General features: G+C 40.3%; 1 protein-coding gene across 1 annotated transcript in view; it reads left to right on the top strand.

The window, feature by feature from the left end:
- Positions 1 to 24,443, top strand: part of TBC1D22A (TBC1 domain family member 22A) — a 118,393-nt gene that overhangs the window by 6,904 nt on the left and 87,046 nt on the right. The window contains exons 3-5 of the mRNA XM_081023714.1: positions 5,650 to 5,987; positions 7,529 to 7,708; positions 21,159 to 21,229. Of these exons, the coding sequence (XP_080879840.1) occupies positions 5,650 to 5,987; positions 7,529 to 7,708; positions 21,159 to 21,229 (589 nt within the window). The remainder of the gene's footprint in view (positions 1 to 5,649; positions 5,988 to 7,528; positions 7,709 to 21,158; positions 21,230 to 24,443) is intronic.

The following is a 24,443-nucleotide window of genomic DNA, read 5'->3' as shown; positions in this document are numbered from 1 at the left end:
CTGTTTCAGCTGGCTTTATTAATTGTGTTCATATTACAGATTTGCAAACAATGTTTTAACATTTCTTGGACCAATGCTATATTATATTTGGGAGTGGTAATTATTTTTCCTTATGTCAAACTAATATTTTAAGTTTTGTGCTTTGTCGATGTTTTATCAAGGGCTGCTTATTATTTATTTGTTTAATTTAAGAATATTTTTAATAGAGCTTTTATATCCCAGTTTAGCCTGGGAGGCTGTCCCCCCCCCCCCCACTGTGCCTGCAAGTTGACAAAGTGGGTCGTGTCAGCACTTTTGAAGTTGTTATTTGACAGCTTAATGATGTCGGGGGACAGACAGGTGAGTTGCCCCACACACCTGTCAAAATGGCTTATGGAGCCCTCAAGCTGAAAAAGGTTCCCTATCCCTCACTTAAACCAAGAAATGTCTTATATATTGTGCATTCATTAACAATGAGCAAGCATAATGTTTCCCGTTGTTGTATGGACCTCTTAAAGAAGCTCTGGCCATTTGGGAGCACGCTAGCTGCCTTCTCAGTTTCCTTTGCGTGAGGGTCTCTTGTACTACAAGTTCACTGGATATACGTGAAGCAATATAGATACACATCCATCTGTATTTACATTGCAGTCTTAATTCCTACACAGAAGTTTCACTGTGACATCTTGATTGGTGATGGTAATAGGAAATACCGTATTTTTTGCTCTATAAGACTCACTTTTCCCCTCCTAAAAAGTAAGGGGAAATGTGTGTGTGTCTTATGGAGCGAATGCAGGCTGCGCAGCTATCCCAGAAGCCAGAACAGCAAGAGGGATTGCTGCTTTCACTGCGCAGCGATCCCTCTTGCTGTTCTGGCTTCTGGGATTCAGAATATTTTGTTTCTTATTTTCCTCCTCCAAAAACTAGGTGCGTCTTGTGGTCTGGTGCGTATTATAGAGCGAAAAACACGGTAGTTTCCCCCCAGTCTTACTTGTAAGAAATACCATGTATGGTCTCAACAGTGGCAGGAGACAAGTTTTTCCTCCTGTAGAGCTAATACAACAAAATAATTTTGTTTCATTGATAATGCTACTCAGCCTTGGATTGCCTACCAGATTTTTAAATTGGTCCCTTTTGCTTCCCCGATCTTTCGTATCACTACAGCTTTCCTTTTTGCACAGGCAAACTAGCTTAAGCAGATATGAACTGAGAAATAGCAGGAGGTGAATTATTTGAGAGGCTTGCTTTCTGTCGGCTGGAGGAGAACCAATTTATGAGCTGGCAAAAAGATGCAAACTGTAAATGTCAAGTCTGGAGGAACTGAACTAGAGTATGGATTTTATCGCTCCCTGTTCATACTACTATTATTTCTGGAATTGGAGTAGTTTGGCTGTGCAGATGTAATGTGCTGATCTCTTAACCATTTTTAATACATTGGGATTAGTTCCTTTCCTCCCCTGCCCCGTGGTGTGAATTCTCCCTCTTTGCCCAGTTTAACAGGAGTCACTGTCACGTATAGCTACGCTCGCTATCGTTGATGGTTACCAAGCTTTGAAACCAGTTTGTACACCCTAGTTAGATTAATCATACTTGTTCACATACTGGTGGTAAGCCATAGTTGAGACTGGGAAGGTTGGTGAAATCTCCTGAATAGCTAAGAGAGTGGCAGTATTATTTTGACACAACGTCAGGCAATCTCTTGAGACTACTCTGCGAATATAATACCGTTTATCAACCTTGTTGGGTAGTGACCTGGATGGTCAAGATTTTTACATGTTGCAGTAGGTCTGTGAATGATAAAAAATTGCAAGTATTATATTGGGTTTGTAAATGACCACTTGTCTAGTGATGAGGAAAACAAGCTTTATAAAAGTTATTTTGAATTAGGTAACTTTCTGACAAAGGTATCTCTGGCAGGTTAGCTTAAAAAAAATACAGACTTGTTTGTGGAGCTGAAACACACCATCTGTTTTTTTAACCATTTGTGAAACGTGAAACGTGGTTCCTACCTCTTTATTTTAGTACTCTGTATTTAATAAGTTGTCACAAAGGACAATGAAGAATCTGAACAAGCTAGGAATTGTATATTGTTGTATAATCTTGCTCTCTCCCCGCCATCATGAGGCTACGATTTTACATTGTCTCTCTGATTCAGTGTCTGTAGTATAGGCATATAAAAGGTGCATGGTAACCTTCTGTATAACAATAGTTTGCACCTCATGGAAAGTCTTTACTTCACTGGGATATTTTCTTAAACAGATAAACTGTGGTTCTGCCTTCCCATACCCAAAAGTGAGTGTGCCTTCTACTATTTGAAGAAGAAGAAAATGTTTCCTGACAAGCAGCAATAATAATTTGTATGTCTATCAAACATGACAACACAGTGTAAAAGAAATGATTCTTTAAACCTACTTGTTTCAGTGCTGCTTAAGATTTGTATTTTAAGGCAATTAAATTAGGCAGGTTCCTTAGACTTGACAGTGAAGTTTTCTTCAGCTTGATAAAAGCTAGGAAGATCTTGGAGGCTACAATAATCAGGACCATTGTGCACACTGTATTCTGCATACAACCCTGCATGGAATGGTAGCTAATCACAGCTTCCTCGCAAGTGTGTCTTCATGATGTCTGCCATTCCCACTTTACTTGTTTAGACTTGTATTTACAGTACAGTCATACCTTGGAAGTCGAATGGAATCCTTTCCGGAAGTCCGCTTGACTTCCAAAACGTTTGGAAACCAAAGTGCTGCTCCTGATTGGCTGCAGGAAGCTCCTGCAACCAATTGGAAGCCACGGAAACCCCATCAGACATTCGGCTTTCAAAAATAGTTCGCAAACCGGAACAGTCACTTCCAGGTTTGTGGCGTTTGGGAGCCAAAACGTTTGAGAACTAAGCTATTTGAAAACCAAGGTACGACTGTATTGTGTATGTGTATGCCAAAATTGATGAAGTAGTCCTCACTTATGACTCCTTCCCTTTGTGTAAAACAGAAGTTTTGCCCAGTAATTCCTATGAGATGCAAACTGAAATCTGAAATAGTTGCCTTTAAAACATTATCTGCTAGGCTTTTTTTTTTTTAAAAAAAGCATTGCTCCTATGCAGTAGATGACATGGCTCAAACGCACTTTGAATTCAAAAGAAAAGAAGAAGGAATAGGTTTACATGTCTGGAGAAAAAGAACCCCTCTTTGTACGAAATCTTTTTTTTTTTAGCCTTGTGCTACTGTCATGTGCACATTTGGGACATGGTGAGGTTTACTTTGGAGAGAATATGTATGGAAATGGGATGTTGAATAGTCTGAAATAAAATTCAACCAGTAGCTAAACTTTAACAGGATTGCACTTGGTTCTTTGTACTGAGCTAAAGGTGTTTCAAGATAAGCAAGCTAATTCTCTCCTGCAATCTCTGAGGTTCAGACAGTTTCTACGATATTTAAAGGGAATTGCTCACGAGGTCCTTCACCTATCAAAGTAAGCACACACAATGCAAATATGTCATTTAATGTTCAAGACAATGAAACAATATCTTTGAAAGGCTATATGAAACAATAGGTTTGTGAACGCAGAAGGAAATAAAGGAGTAACAAACACCTTTTGACCTACATACCTTTCTTGGTTTACTTTATAGAATCTGTCCCCCCCCCCTTTTTTTATTAAACTAGCAAGCTTTCTCATTTATAAGCCTTAAAACAAAAAATTACAAATAACTCTGGGAAGCTTTCCTGTGCGAGTCCCATTGAAATGGACTTACTCAGCTCAATTAAAATTAATGGGGCTTGCACAGAATTTACCAGAGGACTGTGCTTGAAATAAGCAGGAAGTAGCGTAATGGGGTGAGAGAGGAGAACTGGATGGAAAAGAGGGACTGGAGCAACTCTGAGTTTATGTAGATGATCTGGGAAATAGATCAAAATGGATTTCAGTCCTACTCTTGTGTGGCTAGCAGTACTGAGCAGCATTCTGCTCAATCCCTCTTGGATTTGTTGAGCTGTAATGGTAGGCTATTTTGCCTACATTTACTGTCTGTGATTAGTGTAATAGAGAATTTTGGAGGTTTCATTAAATGTTTGTTTTGCAGAAAAATGTTTCGAAGCCCCTCAAGTTTGGGGTTTGTTTTTTTTGGTGAAAAATTTCTCATAAAAATTGTTCAAGTTAAATGACTTTGGGAAGTGAAGAGTAATTTATTTTGAGTAATTTTTAGGCATGAAAGAATGGGGAGATGGGAAAGGTCCTGGGTTCAGAATTAGCATGGTGCCAGGCACATTTTGCGCCTAAAGATTCTCCTTTTGCGAGCACCTAAAAATGCCTGGGTGCCATTTTTTTGCGCCTGGCTGATACTGAAGGATTACTGAAATGCATGTGCTCTAAAGCCTCAAAGTTTATGTTAAGGATAGACAATATGTTAAGGAGTTTAACAATAAGGAGGAGAATGTATTGAAAACTGAAGTGGAGTACCAATATTTTTATTGTAAACACCAAATTAAACATGCATTAACAATTTCTGCTAAAAATGTGATATAACAATGTGTCACTTATGTAAATTGCATATTAGTTCATGCTTATCAAAACAATAAAAAGAATTGCCAACCCCCCCCCGCCCCCCCAGTTTTGGCACTCACAACCCAGGTTCCAGGAGCCGTTCGGCTGCTAACTTTTCTATTCCACTTTCTAACACTGGAGAGGGCAGTACCACAATGTAAAAGAAATGGATAAGTGAAGGGAGAGGCAGGCTGTGCTTGAAAGTAGCACTTAATATGTGAAAGATGGAAAGTATTTTGTGCAAAGTATCTTCTTGAACAAGCTATTATTTATGAACTGGAAAAATACACACAGAGAAGAAGAAGAGTTTGGATTTGATATCCCACTTTATCACTACCCTAAGGAGTCTCAAAGCAGCTAACAATCTCCTTTCCCTTCCTCCCCCACAACAAACGCTCTGTGAGGTGAGTGGGGCTGAGAGACTTCAGAGAAGTGTGACTAGCCCAAGGTCACCCAGCAGCTGCATGTGGAGGAGCGGAGGCGCGAACCCGGTTCCCCAGATTACGAGGCTACCGCTCTTAACCACTACACCACACAGCGATCCCTTGTCCAAGACCCTTGTCCAAAATATGCCGGGCATTCTTCACAGCATCACTGCTTCTGAGCACCAGCTTGAGACCAGCCTCTTCCATTGCTCTTCAAATTTAAAATCCAGAAATATCCTTTTAGTTGGAGCTAAAATGGGGTTGTATCCAGCAAAATCACCCCCTTAGTGCAAGAACTTCATCTGTCTGCATGCCCCTGGTGGTCCCCCAATCTGCTTTGGGGGGTTGGGGGAACCCCCAGAACAGATTTGAGTGGGTGCAGGTCACATGAGGGAGAGGGAGGGGGAGGAAGTCATGTTGTGTTGATGGAGGGCCTTGCAGTAAGATACAAACCACAGTAACTAGATATGCCAAATGCTATGGTAAACTGAAAAAGCTGCACATCTAACTAATTTTTGGTTAGCTGCACATTGTTTGCTGATTAGCAGCTCACTTCTTACCAAGTCTTCTCAGAAATATGTCCCGTTGAATTAGAGCCAGCCTTAGTATAACTTTTTGCTTTAGTTGGAACGAACTAGTTACTTAGTCAGGTAGTATAATAAACACAAAAGTGCCTGTTCTTGTGTAAAGTGCTGGTTTTTCTTTTAAACAGCTTAAAACCTGGAGCCAAGCCACCAACAACTCCAGTGAAACTGAAGAAAATCAGCACGTTTCAAGAATTCGAAAGCAACACGAGCGACGCTTGGGATGTCGGGGATGACGACGACGAACTCCTAGCGATGGCTGCAGAAAGCCTTAACACAGATGTAGTCATGGAAACAGCTAACAGAGTAATTCAGAATCACAGCAAATTACAAGAACAGCACAAATTGCAGGAGGAACAGGTGGAAAAGGAGCAACCACAGCAGCTTTCAGAACTGCCCTCAGCTGCGTGTGGTGACAGCAGACTGGTTAAATCTGTCAGTGAAAGCAACACATCAAGTTCTGCAGGTATATTAAACCTCAAACTCCATTGCCATTCATTGTTTCTCTAGGTTGAAAGCTGTAGTGTATGCCTTGTTCCAGGATTTCTTGAGGGCTTGGAAGCTTTCACTTCCCTCTTAAGCCAGACAGTAATGGAAAGGGCCATGTTATCCATTCAAAAATAAAAATAATGAGAAGTTGGGAAAATGTGCTAGTAGTTCTTGTACTTTAGACTCTAAATCTACCCCACTAATGTCTATGGGACTAATCCAAATAGTGGCATTTAAGGACCATAACTCAGAAGGGCCATTTCATTGAGAAGTCCCCTTTCCAGTCACCACTTGCTTTGCATGTGATATTCATTCGTAGGGGGTTCTCCATTACCTATATTACCTATATGTGGGGGCAAGTTGATGAGGGAGTAGGAGTTCAGACACCAAGCCATGTAGGGCCAAAGCTCAACGCTGCTACAAGTCAGTGTAGACAATGTCTTGGACAAATGTCTTGACTTGGTATAATGCAGCTTCCTGCATATACTATTTAAACTAAGCACCAGCACTTGGTTTGGAGTTCACAAAGCGACTAGAAATCAGTGGAGCTTTCAAGCACTGATGACACACCCAGTTGTCTTTCATAACCTCATAACTGTAATCTTCTTTCTCAAGGCTGTCTTCAAAGGCAGCCCCACGAACACCACATTGTGACAGTCCTAATTTTGAGGTTATAGGACCATAGATAAGAAAGTGGACAAAGTAAGCTTTTCTACTCTGAACTGCGAACAAGGCGCTCTTGACATGAATACTTGGTAGCAGGCTGCATGTCATACAAAAAATATCATGCATGACTATATTTATGGAGGCGTTTTTAGTATTTTCATGTACCGTATTTTTCGCTCTATAAGACGCACCAGACCACAAGACGCACCTAGTTTTTGGAGGAGGAAAACAAAACAAAAAAATATTCTGAATCTCAGAAGCCAGAACAGCAAGAGGGATTGCTGCGCAGCAACTCTTCCTGTTCTGGCTTCTCGGATAGCTGCACAGCCTACATTTGCTCCATAAGATGCACACACATTTCCCCTTACTTTTTAGGAGGGAAAAAGTGAGTCTTATAGAGCAAAAAATACGGTGATCCTGAAGAAATGAGTCCCGAGTTGTTTTTAAGACACACAAAGCACTGTTTCCTCTTTGTCTTGGAAGCAAAAAATGGGAAACCCTGCTACATCACTGTGGAAGTGTTTAATAGAAGAAAATATTGTAGGAACCTTTTAAAACATTAATACTTGAAGTGTGTGTGTTTAATGCCATTCTATATGAATAACCCATCAGTTGTTCTCGGCTGCTTCTTCACAAACGTGAGATTCTTGGTATTGACATGATGACAGGGAGTTCTATTTTTATAGCTGTTTTGAAGCCACAGTGGATATAACATTTTTTGTCTCTAACCAAACAACTGTTACAAATACTTGTGTCCCAGTATTTTTCTGTTTTAAATTAAAGTTTTACCTTTGCATTATAAAAAATAGATCACTTGATGTCTGTCTGTTTGCTCCTTTATATACTCTACAGATGGTGCTGATGAAGTTATTTCTGTGCCAAGATCTCAGTCCCTTCCACAAGCCTCCACTGTTACTCTGGTGGGTGGAGTGACAGACCACAGTAGCTCAGGTATCCCTATGCTATCGGAAAGAGAGGCATCACGTTTAGATAAATTCAAGCAACTTCTGGCTGGCCCCAACACAAACCTTGGTGAGTACTGCTTAACCATTGGTCTTCAACTGGTGGGTTAGGACAGAGGTCTAGGTTGCGACCAGAGGTCACAACAGCAGTGCTGCCACCTTACAGATATATGGCAAAAAGTAGTGGGTTCTTCAATGCATGCTTTAAGTTGAAGTTGGGTCTTGTGTAGCAAGGTTATCTCTGGCAGTTTGAGCCCTGCTGAAGTGTGATATGTACTTCTCTAGGGATTTAGTTATTTCGTAAGGAACAAAAGTTTTGAGCTTATCTATTTCAGCCTTTCAAGGATTTTAAATTGTGATTCTGTTTTATGGCAGGTCTTAATTGGTGTTACAGTGAAATTCCCTTTTTACGTGTTTGGTACTGAACATTGATTTATTCTCTGGTTTCAACTGCACTATTCATGAATGTCCATTTTTACACCACTTCAGCATACATGGTTTCCCCCAAAGAAACCTGGGAACTGCAGTTCATGAGGGTGCTGGGAATTGTTAGGATACTCCTTTCCTGCTCGCAGAACTACAGTTCACAGAGTACTCTGGGAAAGAGGGCTTGTTGTTAAACGTGTTTAAGTTTGTGGTGTGGACGTGCCCCTCACCCTTTCAGCCACCTTGAATTGTGTTTGATTTGAAATCAAATATTCTAGTTTTATAAAGTAGGGCTTGATTTCATAACCTGATAAGGACTTTGTTCACGTAAATAAAGGTTTATATTGCACCATCTGTATATAAATTGTATAAACTACATAAACTTGTATGCATTGACTGTTTTGTATAACATCCGCTTCTGTTAGGCAAGGGGAGCAGCAGGGAACTTGAATTGAATTGAATTGAAATTGAATTCCTTCCTATTCATTTTATATTTATTCTGGAAAGTGAAAATGTTTAGTTTCTGAGTTGTTCTTTTTCACTCCCCCGCCCCTGTCATTACTTTGTTCTGTCACCTTCGAACCTTTTGAAAGCCTGGCAGCTTATCTGTTGGCAACAATTTGAAATCCATGTTCACTTCACAACCAAGTTAAACCCATGACATCAGTTTCATTTCAGCGTTTGATTCGGTTACCCACATTTTGTAGCAGCCCCTCTCAAACTCCCCAAGTGATGCCTAGTCTTTCCCCCTGATTTCCTTCCCCAGCTCTTTCTAGATCAAATGTAAAGCTGATCACCACTCATGAACATTAATGAAAATGCAGAGCTCTAGTTATCTGACAGAAGATAGTTAAAAAGCCCCGAGGTCAGTTTGCCACAATAGAGCAAATGGTGAAGACTAGATGAGCTCCTGCTCTGATTTGGGATAGCATGATGGGTGGCATCAAAAGCTGCAGAGGGGTGCAGGAAAACCAGTAAGATTGCAGTCTCCCATCAATTCCCTCATGCAAATCATCCACCAGAGTGACTAAGGCTGTTTTCTGGCACAAATCCAGATAATCAGTATCTCTCCTGTGGAAATTGGACTGGAATTTCACCTCCCAGGACACACAGGCTTGGTGGAGGGGCAGAATCTTGTTTCATTTCCAGATGCTTCTAAGAAGGCAAGAGGTGGATGCAATTCCTTGTACTTTATGCTGAATTCTGAAAGTTCCCCCTCCAAGAGGAGGAAAAGATGGAAATTGCACTACAAAAAAGGAAGAGCTGCTCGCTGCCTTTCTCCATCCAGTGTTTATCTCTCCCTAATGACTAGATCTTTTTAGTGCCTGAGATTTCTGCTCTTTCTTGCTTTTTCTGTGCCTTGTTGGTCAGAGAACCATAAGTTTCAATAGCATGTGCTTAGGTGGTAAGTGTCAGGCTTGGTGGGCTGTCTCTAAAATGCAGCAAATACCATTAAGCCAGCTCTAATATGCCATAAGCTTTCCTACCTCACTCCTGAACGACAGATAGTTTGTAAAACAATTAGGCACCTTATGTACAAGACGTGTGATCATGGGAATTGCAACAGTGAAATGCCTTTATACCTCTCAGTAATGGGACTCAATTGTTGAGAGATTTGGCCAGGTTACAGACAAATTTGGAGCTTGCTTAATTTTTAGAATTAAATTATTTTTTTCAAGGATGTGGCATTAGGCTTTCTGGGTATTCTGTAATTGCTGGGGACTTGTCTCATCAATTGAGAGAAAGCAAGAGTCTTCAAATCTTGGCTAGCTCTGGTCACCAAACACAACCTTTTGGTTACTATGAGCTTACCTTTCCTGTTCCATGCAACTGTGTGGAAGTTCAAGTCCTGCTGTGTTCAGTTGGGTTACTCCCAGAATGGTATACATAGGATTAATGTCTTGGTTCCTGATGTGCTATATAGTGGTTTGACTTCACCCCTAGAGGTGCACGCCATTGTCTCTCGAGACAGACGGATGTCAACCAACCAACACCAGTGCAGGAAGTACAGTGGTACCTCTGGTTACGAACGCTTCAGGTTACGAGCTCCGCTAACCCGGAAGTAGCTGCTCCTGGTTGCGAACTTTGCCCCAGGATGCGAATGGAAATCATGTGCCAGGGGCGCGTTCCCCATTAGCGAAAGCGCGCCTCAGGATAAGAACGGTTTCTGCTTAAGAACGGACCTCCGGAACAAATTAAGTTCATAACCAGAGGTGCCACTGTAAAGTCATCTGATGTAGTCATCTGATGTAATCTCTTTTTCAGCTTCAGAAGTTTGGAGCTGGGGGAGGGAAGTGGGGTGTCATTTTGGCAGTGGGTAGCTGAGGAGCATCTTGGTTGGTTTCCTGCTTCCAAAACAGCTAGCACCATCCTTCCTCTTTGGTAAGGGGGATGAGTAAAAACATTAGTGAAAAGCATTGCATTTTTAAAATACTCTGTACAAGCTATAAATGTTTACAGAGGGAAAAAAACCCTGTATAGGAAGGAAGTTTTATGAAGTACAATTGCTATGCAGATCAACACTTATTTCTACAGCTCTCATTTGCCCTTTTGACCACCCACATTAAAATTCTCTCTTAATGATCTTCTAAACATTCTGTGCTTCCTTTCACTTAAGCTCTTATGCAGTTATTTTCTGTTTCTTTCACATCTCCACCTCATCTATTTCACTATTAAATTTCCCAACTTTCTGCCCTAGTTAGCTAATCTAGCTTGCTTTTTTGTCTAGATTTCTTTCTGAACAGGTTAACTCCTTCAGCACACTTGTATTTGACTTGTCAGTCTGTATGCATTCAACTGACACTTTTGCTTCATTGAAGATTAAGGGCTTTATTTGCTAGGATTTTTTTTTTTTTTAATGAAGCACCTAACAGAGCTATTACTCTTAAAAAAATGCTTGCAGTCGTTTCCATAGTGATATCAAGCCTTTTTTTATAAAAGCCATTTTCTGTATGTGCTGTTTGACTTCCCAGATGCTGTTGGGGGAGCTGGAGTTCCATGAATCTATTGTCTTGGAAGAATATTCTAGTTCTTTATAGTTAAATTATGCTAGGATTCTTTTTAATAAGGATGTGAAGCTTATAAATCTAGTTTATCATGTCTATCATTTAATTGTTCATGCAAACCGTTACTTCATGTAGCGATTTGCATTCATCTTGCTGAATTAACTGTTTGATGTCGCAGGATGGATAATGCATGTGCAGGAATTGTGGGTACCCTTAAAATTATGATTCTAGAAATATGATACTTAAAGGGAAGTATAGAAGAATGGATATTGGTTTTGAACACAATACTGCATTGAGTTATGTGTGTGATTTCAAGGAGACCCACAGTCTGGCAGTACCCATTAGTTTGAAGCTGGGTGGCCCTATAATTTATAATAGAGAGAGATGTTCTGCCATGCAACTGTGTGGTATAGTTCTATGAATCAAATTGCTGTTAGGTAATATGGTATTTGTTTCAACATAAATCTGCCACAGACTAAATGAGGATTGTGTTGTAGAAACACATAATTGACATATCTGGTTCAGCCATTTTTAGCTAGATATGCAAGCCCCAATGAATTCAGTTGGATTTCAGGAATGTGTAGGTTTTGCCCCCTTCCCTGAAAACCTGTTGGAGCCTGCCTAGTTTATCTATTAGCTCCAGCTGTTGAAAATTCCTATGGTCTGTTTCCTACAGCTCCCCCAATAAGGAGAGGTTGGAGAAGTTTAAAGTATTGGCTTACTTGTCATCTTTCCCTGCCCTTCCAGGAAAAACAGGGATTCCTGTGTAAGAGGAGCAGGAATAGGTTCTTGTCTGGGAGAAGGAGTTAAACTATTTGCTTCCACAAGAGGTAGTGATGGCCACCATCTGACAAATTCATGGAGGACAAGCCTAATGGCTATGCTGTACCTCCACTATTGAAGCAAGTATGCTTCTGAACACCCTTTGTTTGGAGTTTCAGGTGTGGAGAACGCTGTTGTGGTCAGATCCTGCTATTGTATTTCCCATAAGCATTTGATTGGTAACAGTGAGAACAGGATGCTGGACTAGATGGGACTTTGGGTTGATCCAGCAGGGCTCTTATGGCTTGCGTTGAGGCCTGTAGTGCTAGGGCAAAATTGACTGCCATTTCTAATTAGCGATTTCAGCCGGGCAGCCTAAAATAGCTTAGTGTGGACAGCAAAATGCTTAGTGGGCACTGAATGCTTGTCTGATGGTTGGTGGAAATTGGGGCAAGGGAAATTGAGTGGAGTATTCCTGGAAGAAGGCATCTGTGGGTGGGTGGCACCCTGAATGGGAACAGTTGCACAGCAACATTTACAGGTCCAACTTGATGACTAATAGCCATTGTTACACAAATTCATAGAAGACATGTCTAAATGCCTCTTGGTAGCTATTCAAGGTACTGGCCATCGCTACATTGATTGTGTGAAGCTATTTCCCTTTGTGAATTTGCTTCATCTGTCCTCCACAAATCTCTTCTATCATCAGTTTTATAGAACAACCCTTAGTATTATGGGACAGACTAAAATATTTCTCTCCATCTGCTTTAGAAGCACTGTGCATTGCTTTTGTTAAAACACTTGGTTAAAGACATTTCAGTCTAATGGCTACATCAGGATAGATATTCTTTGTGATACCTTAATGTTCCCTATCCCTACACTCAAAAGTAATTTCTCTTCCACCCCCTTGATGTTGCTTAGAGACCCTGGGCTCATTAAATTTTTTGGGTCTAAAGCAAAAAAAAAAAAAAAAAAAAAAAAAAAAAAAAAAAAAAAAAGGGGGGGGAGAGGAGAAAAAGCACTGGTCATTGCTGTTGTCTTCCTTTTAAGAAGAAAAACGGAGTGTGGATGAAGTCTGGGTTTTTAGTTAAAACAACTGGAGTACTTCTCTGCCTGGCAGCTGGAAGAAGAGTTACTCCTACCATTGGAATTTTTCTTGCAAAAGAAAATGAGCTGCTATATACCTCACAAGTGCCCTTATTGTCAGAGAACATCCCTGTAAGATTTCTTGACATTTTCCATCATCACTTTCATCATTATATATTTTTCTCCATTAGCTGTTTTTTTAACAAGAAAATTGGTGCCTCTCAAACTAACATCCTAGCTGTCCTGTTACTTTAATGGCTATCACTTGTTTTTCTAGCTTTTCAGGTTTGCTTCTGTATGGTAAAATAAATCTGCTTGGTTCCAGAAACTCTCCATGGAAAACGGACCTGTAGGACAGCCCATTTCTGCAAAGACCAATTAAAATCCCCATCACATAAAAAAGCCAGGGCTCTTCCATTTCAAGGTTGTGATGACATGGCTCAAAGAGCCCTCTGATTTTCAAGCTTTTTTGAAAAGTTTGTTGTTGTAGAAGAGATGGCAGACTGCCATTGTATCCATGTGCATATTAGTCCCAGAACAAAGGACCAGGGCACTTATTGAGTGGCCAGGCATTTCCAACTGGAAAGTCTCTTGAATTTCTGTCCTTTTTAATAGACATTGTCTGGCAGGGAGAATGAATGCCACCTTTGGAATGGGTGAAGCCTGTATTGGATCTGACTATGCAATGCAAGGCTAATTGGAGAAGATGACATGTTATGGGGGTTTTCATTGCTCATTCAAAAGTGGGGAGTTTGAAACAAATGCTGAACAATTACATTGGTACCTCAGTTTATGAATTTAATCCATTCCGGAAGTGCGTTCTTAAACCAAAACCATTCTTAAACTGAGGTGCGCTTTCCCTAATGAGGCTTCCTGCCACTAGTGCCCTTCCACCGTTCGGATTCCATTCTTAGACCAAGGTAAAGTTCTCAAACCAAGACACTATTTCCAGTTTTGCCGAGTATGTAAACCAAATTGTTCTTAAACTGGACTGTTCTTAAACCGAGGTACCACTGTTATTGGAATCTTAAAATTGCGGTCATGCTACTCCTTACAGGACATGATAATGAGAGTGAGGAAATCCTACTTAAAGTCCTTACAGAATGTTCAGAATTGACTTAACAGCACTTAACAGGATGGGGGTGGGTAAGGTTTTACGCTTCTGCTGTTTAATACCATGCTGCTCAGCAAAGTAAATTAAATACTCTGATATATCAGCAGCTAAACTGTTGAACATTTCGTATGTGCCTTAGGAAACTTGAGCATATCATATTAAATGGAACAGATTCTAGACCAAGGGTTCTCAACCATTTGGGTTTTATGGACACATTGGGAATTTTGAGAGTGTTGTGGGTACCATCACAAAATGCGCAGTGCGGTGTGTGGCCTGTCCAAAAGTGGCTGTCTGCTGTGGGGTGTTGCCAGGCTATTTATTCTAAATATGAGAGCAAACTCACTCAACCAGTGGTTGAAACACATTTCCCCAGCCTTTTCTGATGCTTGATACATTTCAAAGAAGGCAAACTGGAGAGGATGAGGTTTTACTCTGTTTCTTGGGCAGGAGTACAATGCAATAAACCTTACCCACCCAGGTCACCCCAATAATTTCACTGCATCCAAAATCAATATCCCACTAGCAGGCAGTTTTTGGAGGGGAGGTTGCTGAGCTTCTTATGTGATCTGTGCCATTTGGCTGCCATTTTGGATCCTCCCCATTTGTAATGCAAGCACTGTTCCCTGTCAGATTAGCACATCTGAGGGAATGGGTTGTGTATCTGGCAGTGACCACAACCAGCAACCATAGGCAGGACCCATGTCCTCTTAACCATTAGGATGTGTGACAAAATGGATTCCTGAGGTAACGGGTGTCAGATTATTTGCTTTGAGCAATATCTTTTCTCATTTCATTTTCATTTTATAGGATCTTTCTATTTTTTTACCTCATTTTAAAAACCTAGCATTTGAAATACTTGCAGCCAACCTGAGAGCCAGTGTGGTGTAGTGGTTAAGAGCAGTAGACTCGTAATCTGGGGAACCGGGTTTGCGTCTCCGCTCCTCCACATGCAGCTGCTGGGTGACCTTGGGCTAGTCACACTTCTTTGAAGTCTCTCAGCCCCACTCACCTCACAGAGTGTTTGTTTGTGGGGGAGGAAGGGAAAGGAGAATGTTAGCCGCTTTGAGACTCCTTAAAGGGAGTGAAAGGCGGGATATCAAATCCAAACTCTTCTTCTTCTTCTGTTGCAGGGATAAATAATGTGTTGGATTTGCACCTGCTAATAGTCTTCTGTAGTATTGTGAAAGTAATCTTGCTGTTGCATGATCAAAGTAGTGGTTTGCAGTTGTTTACTAAGAAGCAACCAGCTTTCTCTTTTTAAAATGTCTTGCCTGTGATCATCGTAAACCTGTATAGACTTTTGCTATTTTAGTCACGGGAAGCTAGAAAAAGAGGGTCCATATGATGCCATACAATATTAACCTTTTCCTAATTAAATCCTGTAGAACATTGGCTGTGAAATCAGCAGTATTGAGAGAGTAGTGTATGTAATTAGACTTTTTGGAAGTGTTTGTTTACAGTTGATTTCAGACAAAACTGTTTTTATATGCACAAAGCAGATGGTAATATTTGACACTATATCCTTATTGGAATATGTTAAAGCCTCGATTTAAACTTTTTAAACACTTACTGTAAAATGCAGTCTTTGTCTTTTTCATTTAAGACGAGGGAGAGTAAAGCGCAAAATTTCTGGAATTGGAGCAGTGTTCAACTCTCCAATATGTTAAAACCCCTAAAGGGAGTGGTGGCCCATGTGTTTTACATACTAAAGGAAAGATGAGATAAAAACATTTATGATTAATTCCTGAATATCCACGTAGGGCTGGGAATGGCTCCTGAATAGATACAGTCAGTCGGTGTAGAAAATCTCATGCTTTACCAGCTGAGCTATCTGAAGTCACAATTCATCATGGTTTGGCTTAGCGTTACATAAAGCCAGGCCGTTGTGGCCCTAACTTAGTGCTCTACTAACTAGGGTTTAAAACTTAGTTATCCTAGCTTCTTTTGAGAGAAATTTTACAACAGAAAAGCTTAGTAATATCTCAGAGAAGATGCTTCTAATATCTGGGCGTCTACTCAATGTCATGTATCCTTCTGTAGAGCACAGCTTGTGTGGAAATGTTTGAAATGAAACGTAAAAGGAGAATTAAGTATTTGCAGGAAAAATCCTCAACAAAGGCTTTATTCCCCCTTCCCCATTCAAACAGAATGTATGTATATAAACAGATTAGATCAGGTAAACAAACTTATGCGTAAGTATTCTGTAATGACTAGACAAGCAGTTGGAAAACACAGCAATTGTGTTTTGAGTAAAAGTATTTGAACAAATACTTGTTTTTTCCATTATTTAAATCTTCTGATTCTTTGATAGCATGGAAGCAGATCTCTTTGTCTGTCTGCATAGTGAGTGTGCAATGCAGAGAGATTGGAAGATGAGATGAAAAATGCTTGAAGTGAGGTCACTGACTGGTTAAGACCTTTATGATTTCACTGATACCTCAGATATGCTAAAATGTGCACTGGAAATGCCCTTAGATCTCTTGTAGATGTAAAGGTACTGGTAACTGTAAGTTGAGCAGGTAATGTGTGGCCACTGCACATTTTCCAGGCCTCATGGAGAATGTTATAATAATCTGTCCATAAAGAGGGACTGTGCACATTTCCTGGTCATGTGTAGTCTTCCAGGAGGAATGCAAGTATCACATTTGTATTTTGTACATTCTCTGGGCATTATGCACATTTTCCAATAAACAAGTCTCTCTCTCTCTCTCTCTGTGTGTGTTTGTATACATATATATTTATATATAGATATACACACACACACACACACACACATATATATATATACACACACACACACACACATACATATATATATATATATACACACATATCTATCTATCTATATATATCTATCTACACACACACACACACACACACACACACACACACACATATTTACACCCCACCCATCTGGCTGGGTTGTCAACAGTATGCAATCTGCACCCAGTGGGTTGCTTTTGACCCACTCCTAATCTTTTGTGGCTCACAACATACCACTTAAGCAGGGAGAAGGAGGCTTAATCTTTTCTGCAGTCCATCTTCTTTTCAACTGTTCCTTATCACATGGATTACGGATAGAAGAGAATTTTAAACCTTTCTCCCTCTCCCTCCTCAAAAAACCTCCTCTCACCATCCTGATGAAAATTGTCACCCTCTGCTGTTATTAAACTTAGGAAAAACTTAGTAGTAACATGTTCAATCATAATTGGGATTGCTGGGGAGGGAAGAGTGTACCAGCTGAGGTAGGATTACCTAGCAGGAAAATCAAAGACGAACAAGAGAGGGAGTATAAAGTATTCCTGGTCCCATCTGCTGCCATTTCTGACCCTGCACATTTGTTGACAGATTCCTTCCAAGAGAATTCAGCTTTTTTATGGGAAAAGGTTGTCCACTCCTAATCTCATTGATGTAGTCTTTTTAAAGGGGGAGGAACTCAACACCCTTCTCTGCATTTATGAAGGGATCAACTGCTAGGCAAACAGGTCTCTTAAATGCACTTGCAGCATCTGGTAATGATACAGCTTGCATTAATTATCTCTTGGCTCAGTAGAGACAAGGCTGTCAAGTAGCCAAACCTCAGGAGAAAATGGGTGATATCCAGTGATGTGTCTGCCTGCATGTGCAATGAAGATCCACTTGCACAGTGGGACTTATGATTTCTCTTCCCCCATCTGCATGCCTCCAAATTCTGCCCTAGAGGGTTCTTCAATCATCTGGAGCATATTTGGGTTAGCGGGCCACACGAGGGGAACTGCAGGGTGCAAGGAGAAGTTTAATCTTGAGCTCCTTGTCCCTAGATACAAATGAATTTCTTGCAAATCCAGTACCTTTTTCATTCTTGGGCTTGCCAAAATGCAGCATACTAGTTCCGTGTGCTTATTGTCCACTGTCCCTGTCTCTGGCTATTTACCAATCTCGCCCAGCTTTTTTAAAAAAATGAGTGGGACCGGTGAACTAAAGGAAGAAAAATCCTGAATGCTAATGCAACCTTTTTTTACTGCATCTTTTGGATTCTGGCCATGTGCATCAAGAAGTCACAAGTGGGCAGACTATGACTAGTCTTGCAGGGATGAGGGCAGAGGTTCCTGGTCTTTCTAACAGATGGCTCCATGACACTTCTGAAAGGTGAACCTTTTTCTAATTCAAATACAAGATGGCCTGCTGAGGAATTGGCTTGCTGCCTTATTGTTCAAGTATGTTTTGAGACTTGCTTCTATAGCTTTATTTTCTTGGCTTGTAACTATGGCTCTCTCAGCTATACATAGTTGACAATGTGGATCTGTGAACCTTATTCAGGTTCCTCAGCAATGCTGGCCAGCCAGCCTCTTTTTAAGAACGTTTGAATTACCAGAAACATCTAGCATTTGTAGAGAGCATTTATGGCATAGCTTCTGCTGTGTTATAAACTTCAATATTATCTACCTACCAAGACTACTGGTGGTTGGGATAGTCTCAGGAATGTGTTGTGCCTAAGAAGATATAATTGCATTAATCTGCTGCTTGCTAAAATGATGTTTAAAATTGCAAGTAATGCTTAAATGCTTCTTGAAATAGATGGAATAAGGTGTAATCAACCTAATGTGCTGAAATATTTCTATTAATATATCTTGTGCTATAGTAGGACGAGACAACTTGATTTTCGAATTGGGCTTTGAGGGAGAATTTAGAATGTGGCATTGAAGATAACTCCCTCTTTTATATTAAATGGCATTACAGTGGTGCCTCGCAAGACGAAATTAATCCGTTCCGCGAGAGTCTTCGTCTAGCGGTTTTTTCGTCTTGCGAAGCAACCCTATTAGCGGCTTAACGGATTAGCGCTATTAGCGGTTTAGCGGCTATTAAAGGCTTAAAGGCTTAGGGGATTAGCTGCTAAAAGGCTATTAAAGGCTATTAAAGGCTTAGCAGATTAGATAAAGGGGGGGGGAAGCGAAAAAAAAATCTCTAGACTCGCAAGACATTTTCGTCTTGCGAAGCAAGCCCATAGGGAAATTCGTCCTGCGAAGCAACTCAAAAACGGAAAACCCTTTCGTCTAGCGGGTTTTCCGTCTTGCGAGGCATTCGTCTTGCGGGGCACCACTGTATACTAAACTGTATTAAAAATATGTTTCTCTCCAAGTTGCCAGGTGTTACAACAGGGTGTGATCAAAGGGAGCCAGCATTTTGTGTTGGACTGGGAGTTAAGAGACCAGGGTTCAAATCACCACTCAGCCATGAAGGTCTATTGGGTGGGCTGGGGCCAGTCACTGTCTCTCAGCCTAGCTTACTTCACAGGGTGGTTGTGAGGGTAAAATGGAGAAGGGGGGCATTGTTTTAGCCTTGGCAGCACAATAAGTACATATGACACCATGGCTTTCTGGCATATTACACTGATCCTGGTCCGACTGCACTGGCTACCAATTAGTTTTTGGGCCCAATTCAAAGTGCTGGTTTTGACTTATAAAGCCTTAAACGGCTCAGGACTGCAATACCTCAAGGACTGCCTCTTTCCATATGAACCTACTTGGACCCTGAGATCATCTTCTGAGGCCCTACTTCATGTGCCCCCTCCTTGAGAGGTCCGGAGGATGGCAACATGAGAACGGGCCTTCTCTGCAGTGGCTCCCCGTCTGTGGAATGCTCTCCCCAGGGAAGCTCGCCTGGTGCCTTTGTTACATACCTTTAGGTTTGAGGCAAAAACGTTCCTTTTTAATCAGACCTTTGGTTGATCTGATTGACATCCTATGCCCTTTTAAAAATGTGGCTCTTTTTGGGGTGTGTGTTATTGGGTTGTTGTTTTCATTCTGAGTATATCTATTTTGGTTTTTATGTTGATATTTTCTGTGAACTACCCTGAGACCTCCGGGAATAGGCTGGTATATAAATTCAATAAATAAAATAATAAAATAAATAAAGATGATTGCACTACCCCGAAACTGGAGAGATGCCTTTCATCTGAATCTGCCATGGTTGGCCATTTTATTCTGCCTCCTTATTCTGCCTGTTCTGTGTACTGGATTATATAGGTGGTGTTTTGTAACATTTTAAAAAAATATATAAAAATAAGATGTAAGGAAGCTCAAACGACACCACAGCTGGCTTTTCAAGGCAATCCACTTCACCTTGCTTCATTATAGGGTGCCTTTTATAAGTGCCACACAAGCTAAGAAATTATCAGTTCCATTCCAGATTGTATAGTCTTCACTGGTCAGTTGTTAGCAAACAGAAGGAGACAGCATGGTTTCAGTAACAACCGTGAAATTCCATATATTTCTGTCTGAGTTGCAACACCTGTATGATCTATGCTTTATGAAGGCAGCTTTATCTTGTAGGTGACTTTAGTGGATGCAATGTGCCATATAATTCCAGTCCAGATTGCATATGTGCCAGTAAATTGCAGTATATGTGCATTTATTTCCAAAGATAAAGGGATGTGACCAGCCCTGTGGCTTTGAAAGTAGCCCTGAAGTAGGTCTGGGAGAACCTGCCAATCTTGAAATGTTTTTTAACTACTACTCCGGCTCCCTGACTATTGGCTATGCTGCCTAGGGTTGATGGGAGTTGTAGTTCCACAGTGTCTGTAGGATGGCCACATCCTTCCTTATTGCTGCGAAGTTTCCAAAGTGCAGTGCAACTGTATGGTGATAAAGGTTTTTCTCCCTCTGTTGGGGTGCTGTAAGATCAAACTGTTAATTTTGTTACAGACATACTGAAGATCCTTATTTTTGTTCTTTAGGATAATGTGACATAGGATCCATGTTCCCCCCCCCCCCCTTATCAGTGATGATGTTTAGAGCCCAAAGTTGTGGTCAACTGTTCTTATGCTTCAAGCACAGTGCCTTGTATGACATATACCATATTTTCCCGTCTATAAGACTAGGTTTTTTCCCTTAAAAATAATGTCAAAAATTAGAGGGTGTCTTATACACTGGGCCATCTCTCCCCATTTTCTTAAATCTGAGCCCCCCCCAAAAGGGGGTGTCTTATACATGGGGGCGTCTTATAGACAGAAAAATACGGTAACTTGTTAATGTTGTATAGCTTGATATATAACTTGGTATTTTTCTATTCAAGTGGCCTTAATTTGAATGCTTTTTGGTGCTGGTTTCTAACTGAAGTTTGCTCTTTCTTTTTTGTTGGGAGAGTAGAAGAATTACGGAAGTTGAGCTGGTCAGGAATCCCGAAAGCAGTTCGGCCAATTACATGGAAGCTCCTTTCAGTAAGTACTTCAGTATTTTGTGATGATAGTGTTATTTCTCTCACCACATATAATTTTGCTTGAGTCATAGCTAATCAGTAGCGCTCCAAAACAGTGTGACAAAAAGGACGTTGTTCTGTTCTCAATTTCAAGCTTGGTTTGTCATAAGAGAATAGAGTAGTAAATCATGACAAGTGCTGTATTTTTCTTTGTTGCCCTCCCTCCACCAGCTCCTAAATGCCTTGTAGTGTTAAATAAAAAATTAGTTTCAAACAATAAAGTTAAGTATATTCCAACTATGTGCATATGTGTTTCTTACAGTATTGGTGTAAATTAGAAAATGGTGTTTGTTGATACTGGTGTTAAGTAGAATTGTTTCCTTGCTTAGTGGCAAAATGTTTTGAGGAAGGTGTATATATCTATGGTATCTTGCACCCAAGTGAACATGAATTCTGCTTCATCAGCGAATATTCATGTTGGCTTTTTAACATTCCAAGTTACACATCCCGCAGTTTAGCACTGTTGAATTTTTTAGAGAAGACTTAAAACAGCGTTCTTTTTTACCCCCCTTTTTTTGAGGAAGATCAATCTGTGGGGAATGTGAAGTGTTCACTTCAGAAGAGGTCTGATTTCCAGTGTTTAAAAAGATTCTTTCTTGCTAATGAGTCTCGATAAATTTCTAGGCTTAGTGCTTTCTAATCCAAAATTCAGATGCAGCTCTTAACAGTGAATATTTAATAAGTAGTCTCTTGCAATTAAAATTAAGTACACAGAATGCAGTAGCTGTTTTTTCTTCTTCCCCTGGTAAAGTATACATTTAAAATGCTGACTCTTCATCCTGAAGTTCAAGCCGAGTTAGGCCATCTATTTACCCTACGATGCTGGCTTGATAGAAGAATGGGAAAAGCTATAAGCCATGTTGGCTGCAAGGTTATTACTTTGATTAGATTGGGATTTTTTTAAAGAAGCAAGGCAGAAATTGTATAACGTTCCACACTCCTTCCTTGTCCCTGCTTCCTTGAATCCATGTTTCCTACCCAAAGTCAATGTCCCTAAGATGGATTTCTTATTGAGCACTTCTCTACCGTTTTGTCCCCTAGTCTCTGAATATTTGACATGGTAGTGATCTTATGTAGTAGAAGTAATGCTTTATTTAATGTTGTATTGAAATGTTTGTAACCCGCTCTGAGACTGCATGGTGAAGGGAGAGCTTTAAATATAAGTCAGTAAGTGTGTTTTTTAAAGAATCGGCAGTAAAAAGAAAACATATTAGAATTAGAAAAAAGAACAAAGGTTCTCTGAATAGCCATTAGTTTGACATAAACACCCCCATTTTATCTGAATGTCTTCTAACTTGTCCACATGCACAGATGAGCCCTTGATGTATAATTTTAAATAAGGCTGTGAGATCTCCTAAAGCCAGAAGGAGAGGTAAATGATTTGAACTAGTGGCTAATGTGTGCTTTCTTACCTGCAAAAATAAAACATGGCTTGCGAGGGAACAGGATATTGAACTTGTCTAAAAGAGAGGGTGTGTTTATTAATCTTTGAAACTGATTAGCAGCAAATGTCTCTGTTCTAAGGAAAATATTGGTATATTTAGTCATAAATTAAATTGCTTTCTAATGGGACAAATAATGTATTCTGAAGAGTACAGACTCCTGAAAAAGAAATGCAGTCTTGACATCTTAATATCCTAGCTCACTACTTTGCATAAGGTTAAATATTGAATTCTAGAGATTGCATCTGGAGCTGATACAATATCTGGGAAACATTGTCTTTCTCCAGCTTATTGTTTCAACAGAAATGTTTAGCTGGTGTCAGGGCTGGTCCAAGACATCTTGTAGCCTGAAGTAAACAAAAGGATGGCGCCACCTATTCAAAGTGCAAAAGTTGTTTGGACTAGCTGTTGGATCTGTTGTCAATAATGCCATGGAAATAGTGTTCTGTGCTACACTTGAGGGTAATAGGCTAGCTAGGGATCAGATATCAAGGGTGTGTTTCACACAGCTAATTTCCAAAACCTCACTGCCACTTCCTGCCCCGAACAGCTGGTTCTTGAGGCTGCTGCCTAATGGCTGGCCCTGATTGGTGCTGAAAATGAAATGCCCGTAGAAACATTCCAATAATGGGAACTTTTATTCATATCCTTGGCACCAGTGTAACGGATAAAATGTTGGATCTCTGTGAGAGATGAGCCCAGAGCCCAGATGAACCATGAAGCTCGCTGGCCGCCTTTGGATGAGTCACTGACCAAGTTCAGACATAGTGATCTTTTTAATTATGACTCCCCCCCCCCTGCACACTTGCTCTTCCCTTTGGTTGTGTGCCATAATGCAAATCTTCCAGGTTTTGTTAAACCACAGCCACCCATTGCATTTGGATAGTAACACTGATATAATCTCTACTTACAAACCAGAATATGAAATTGATATGAAATCAGTTTCCTGATTTGGTTGTAATTGGAAGTTTAACAAACCCTGAAAGATTCCCCTTACAACAGATGAGATTCCCCTTAAAATCCTTGTTCGAATAAGCCTTGGTTTATTAGACCAAGTTGGTTACATTTGAAATTCGCCATTGTCGCCAGGCCTGCTACACCTGTGGATTCTTCCTTTTTAGGTCTGGGGTATGACCTCTTCCTTTTCTCATACTGACATTATAAGGGTGGCTTATGAAAGATAAAATGGGGCCATTAAGTACTTACCTGGATAATAAGTCTATCTTTTTTTCCTTGACTTTGACTTCAGATGAAAGATTTGAGAAAGTGGTAGCTAACTACTTCACGTTCATATGCAGGACTTTCCTATGAGTCCATTCCTTGGCTGTATTTATGTGAAAGACTTAATAGAACAGGAAACACGAGAATCCAGTAAATTGAGGAAATGGCTATCCTTTGATTTAGCTTTTAAGATAAGCAGTTTTTTACATCGATAGCTTCCTTTTCCCAGACTTTTTATAACTTGTGTGCAATGTTTATAAACTAGTTGAGTTCTCATACTATCATAGTCTGTAACACTTTATACAAATAGCTTTGCAGAAACACTTCCTGCATTGTATACACCAAGCACATAGGCTTGATTACTTAAATCCAGATGAGTTTATTGATTTGCATCAAAGCTTTTTATTACTTGTTGAATTGTTTTGTACACTACACTTCCCCTACTTCATAGACTGTAGCCTTGTTCTTTTGAAGGTTGTAAAAGTTCTTCAATAGATCCCTGAATCATTTCAC

This window comes from Podarcis pityusensis (genome assembly GCF_964106645.2).
Source record: "Podarcis pityusensis genome assembly, chromosome: 10".
In the NCBI taxonomy this organism is placed as follows: Eukaryota; Metazoa; Chordata; class Lepidosauria; order Squamata; family Lacertidae; genus Podarcis; species Podarcis pityusensis.
Note: the sequence above shows the minus strand (reverse complement) of the source record. Positions and strands in the feature narration are given on the sequence as shown.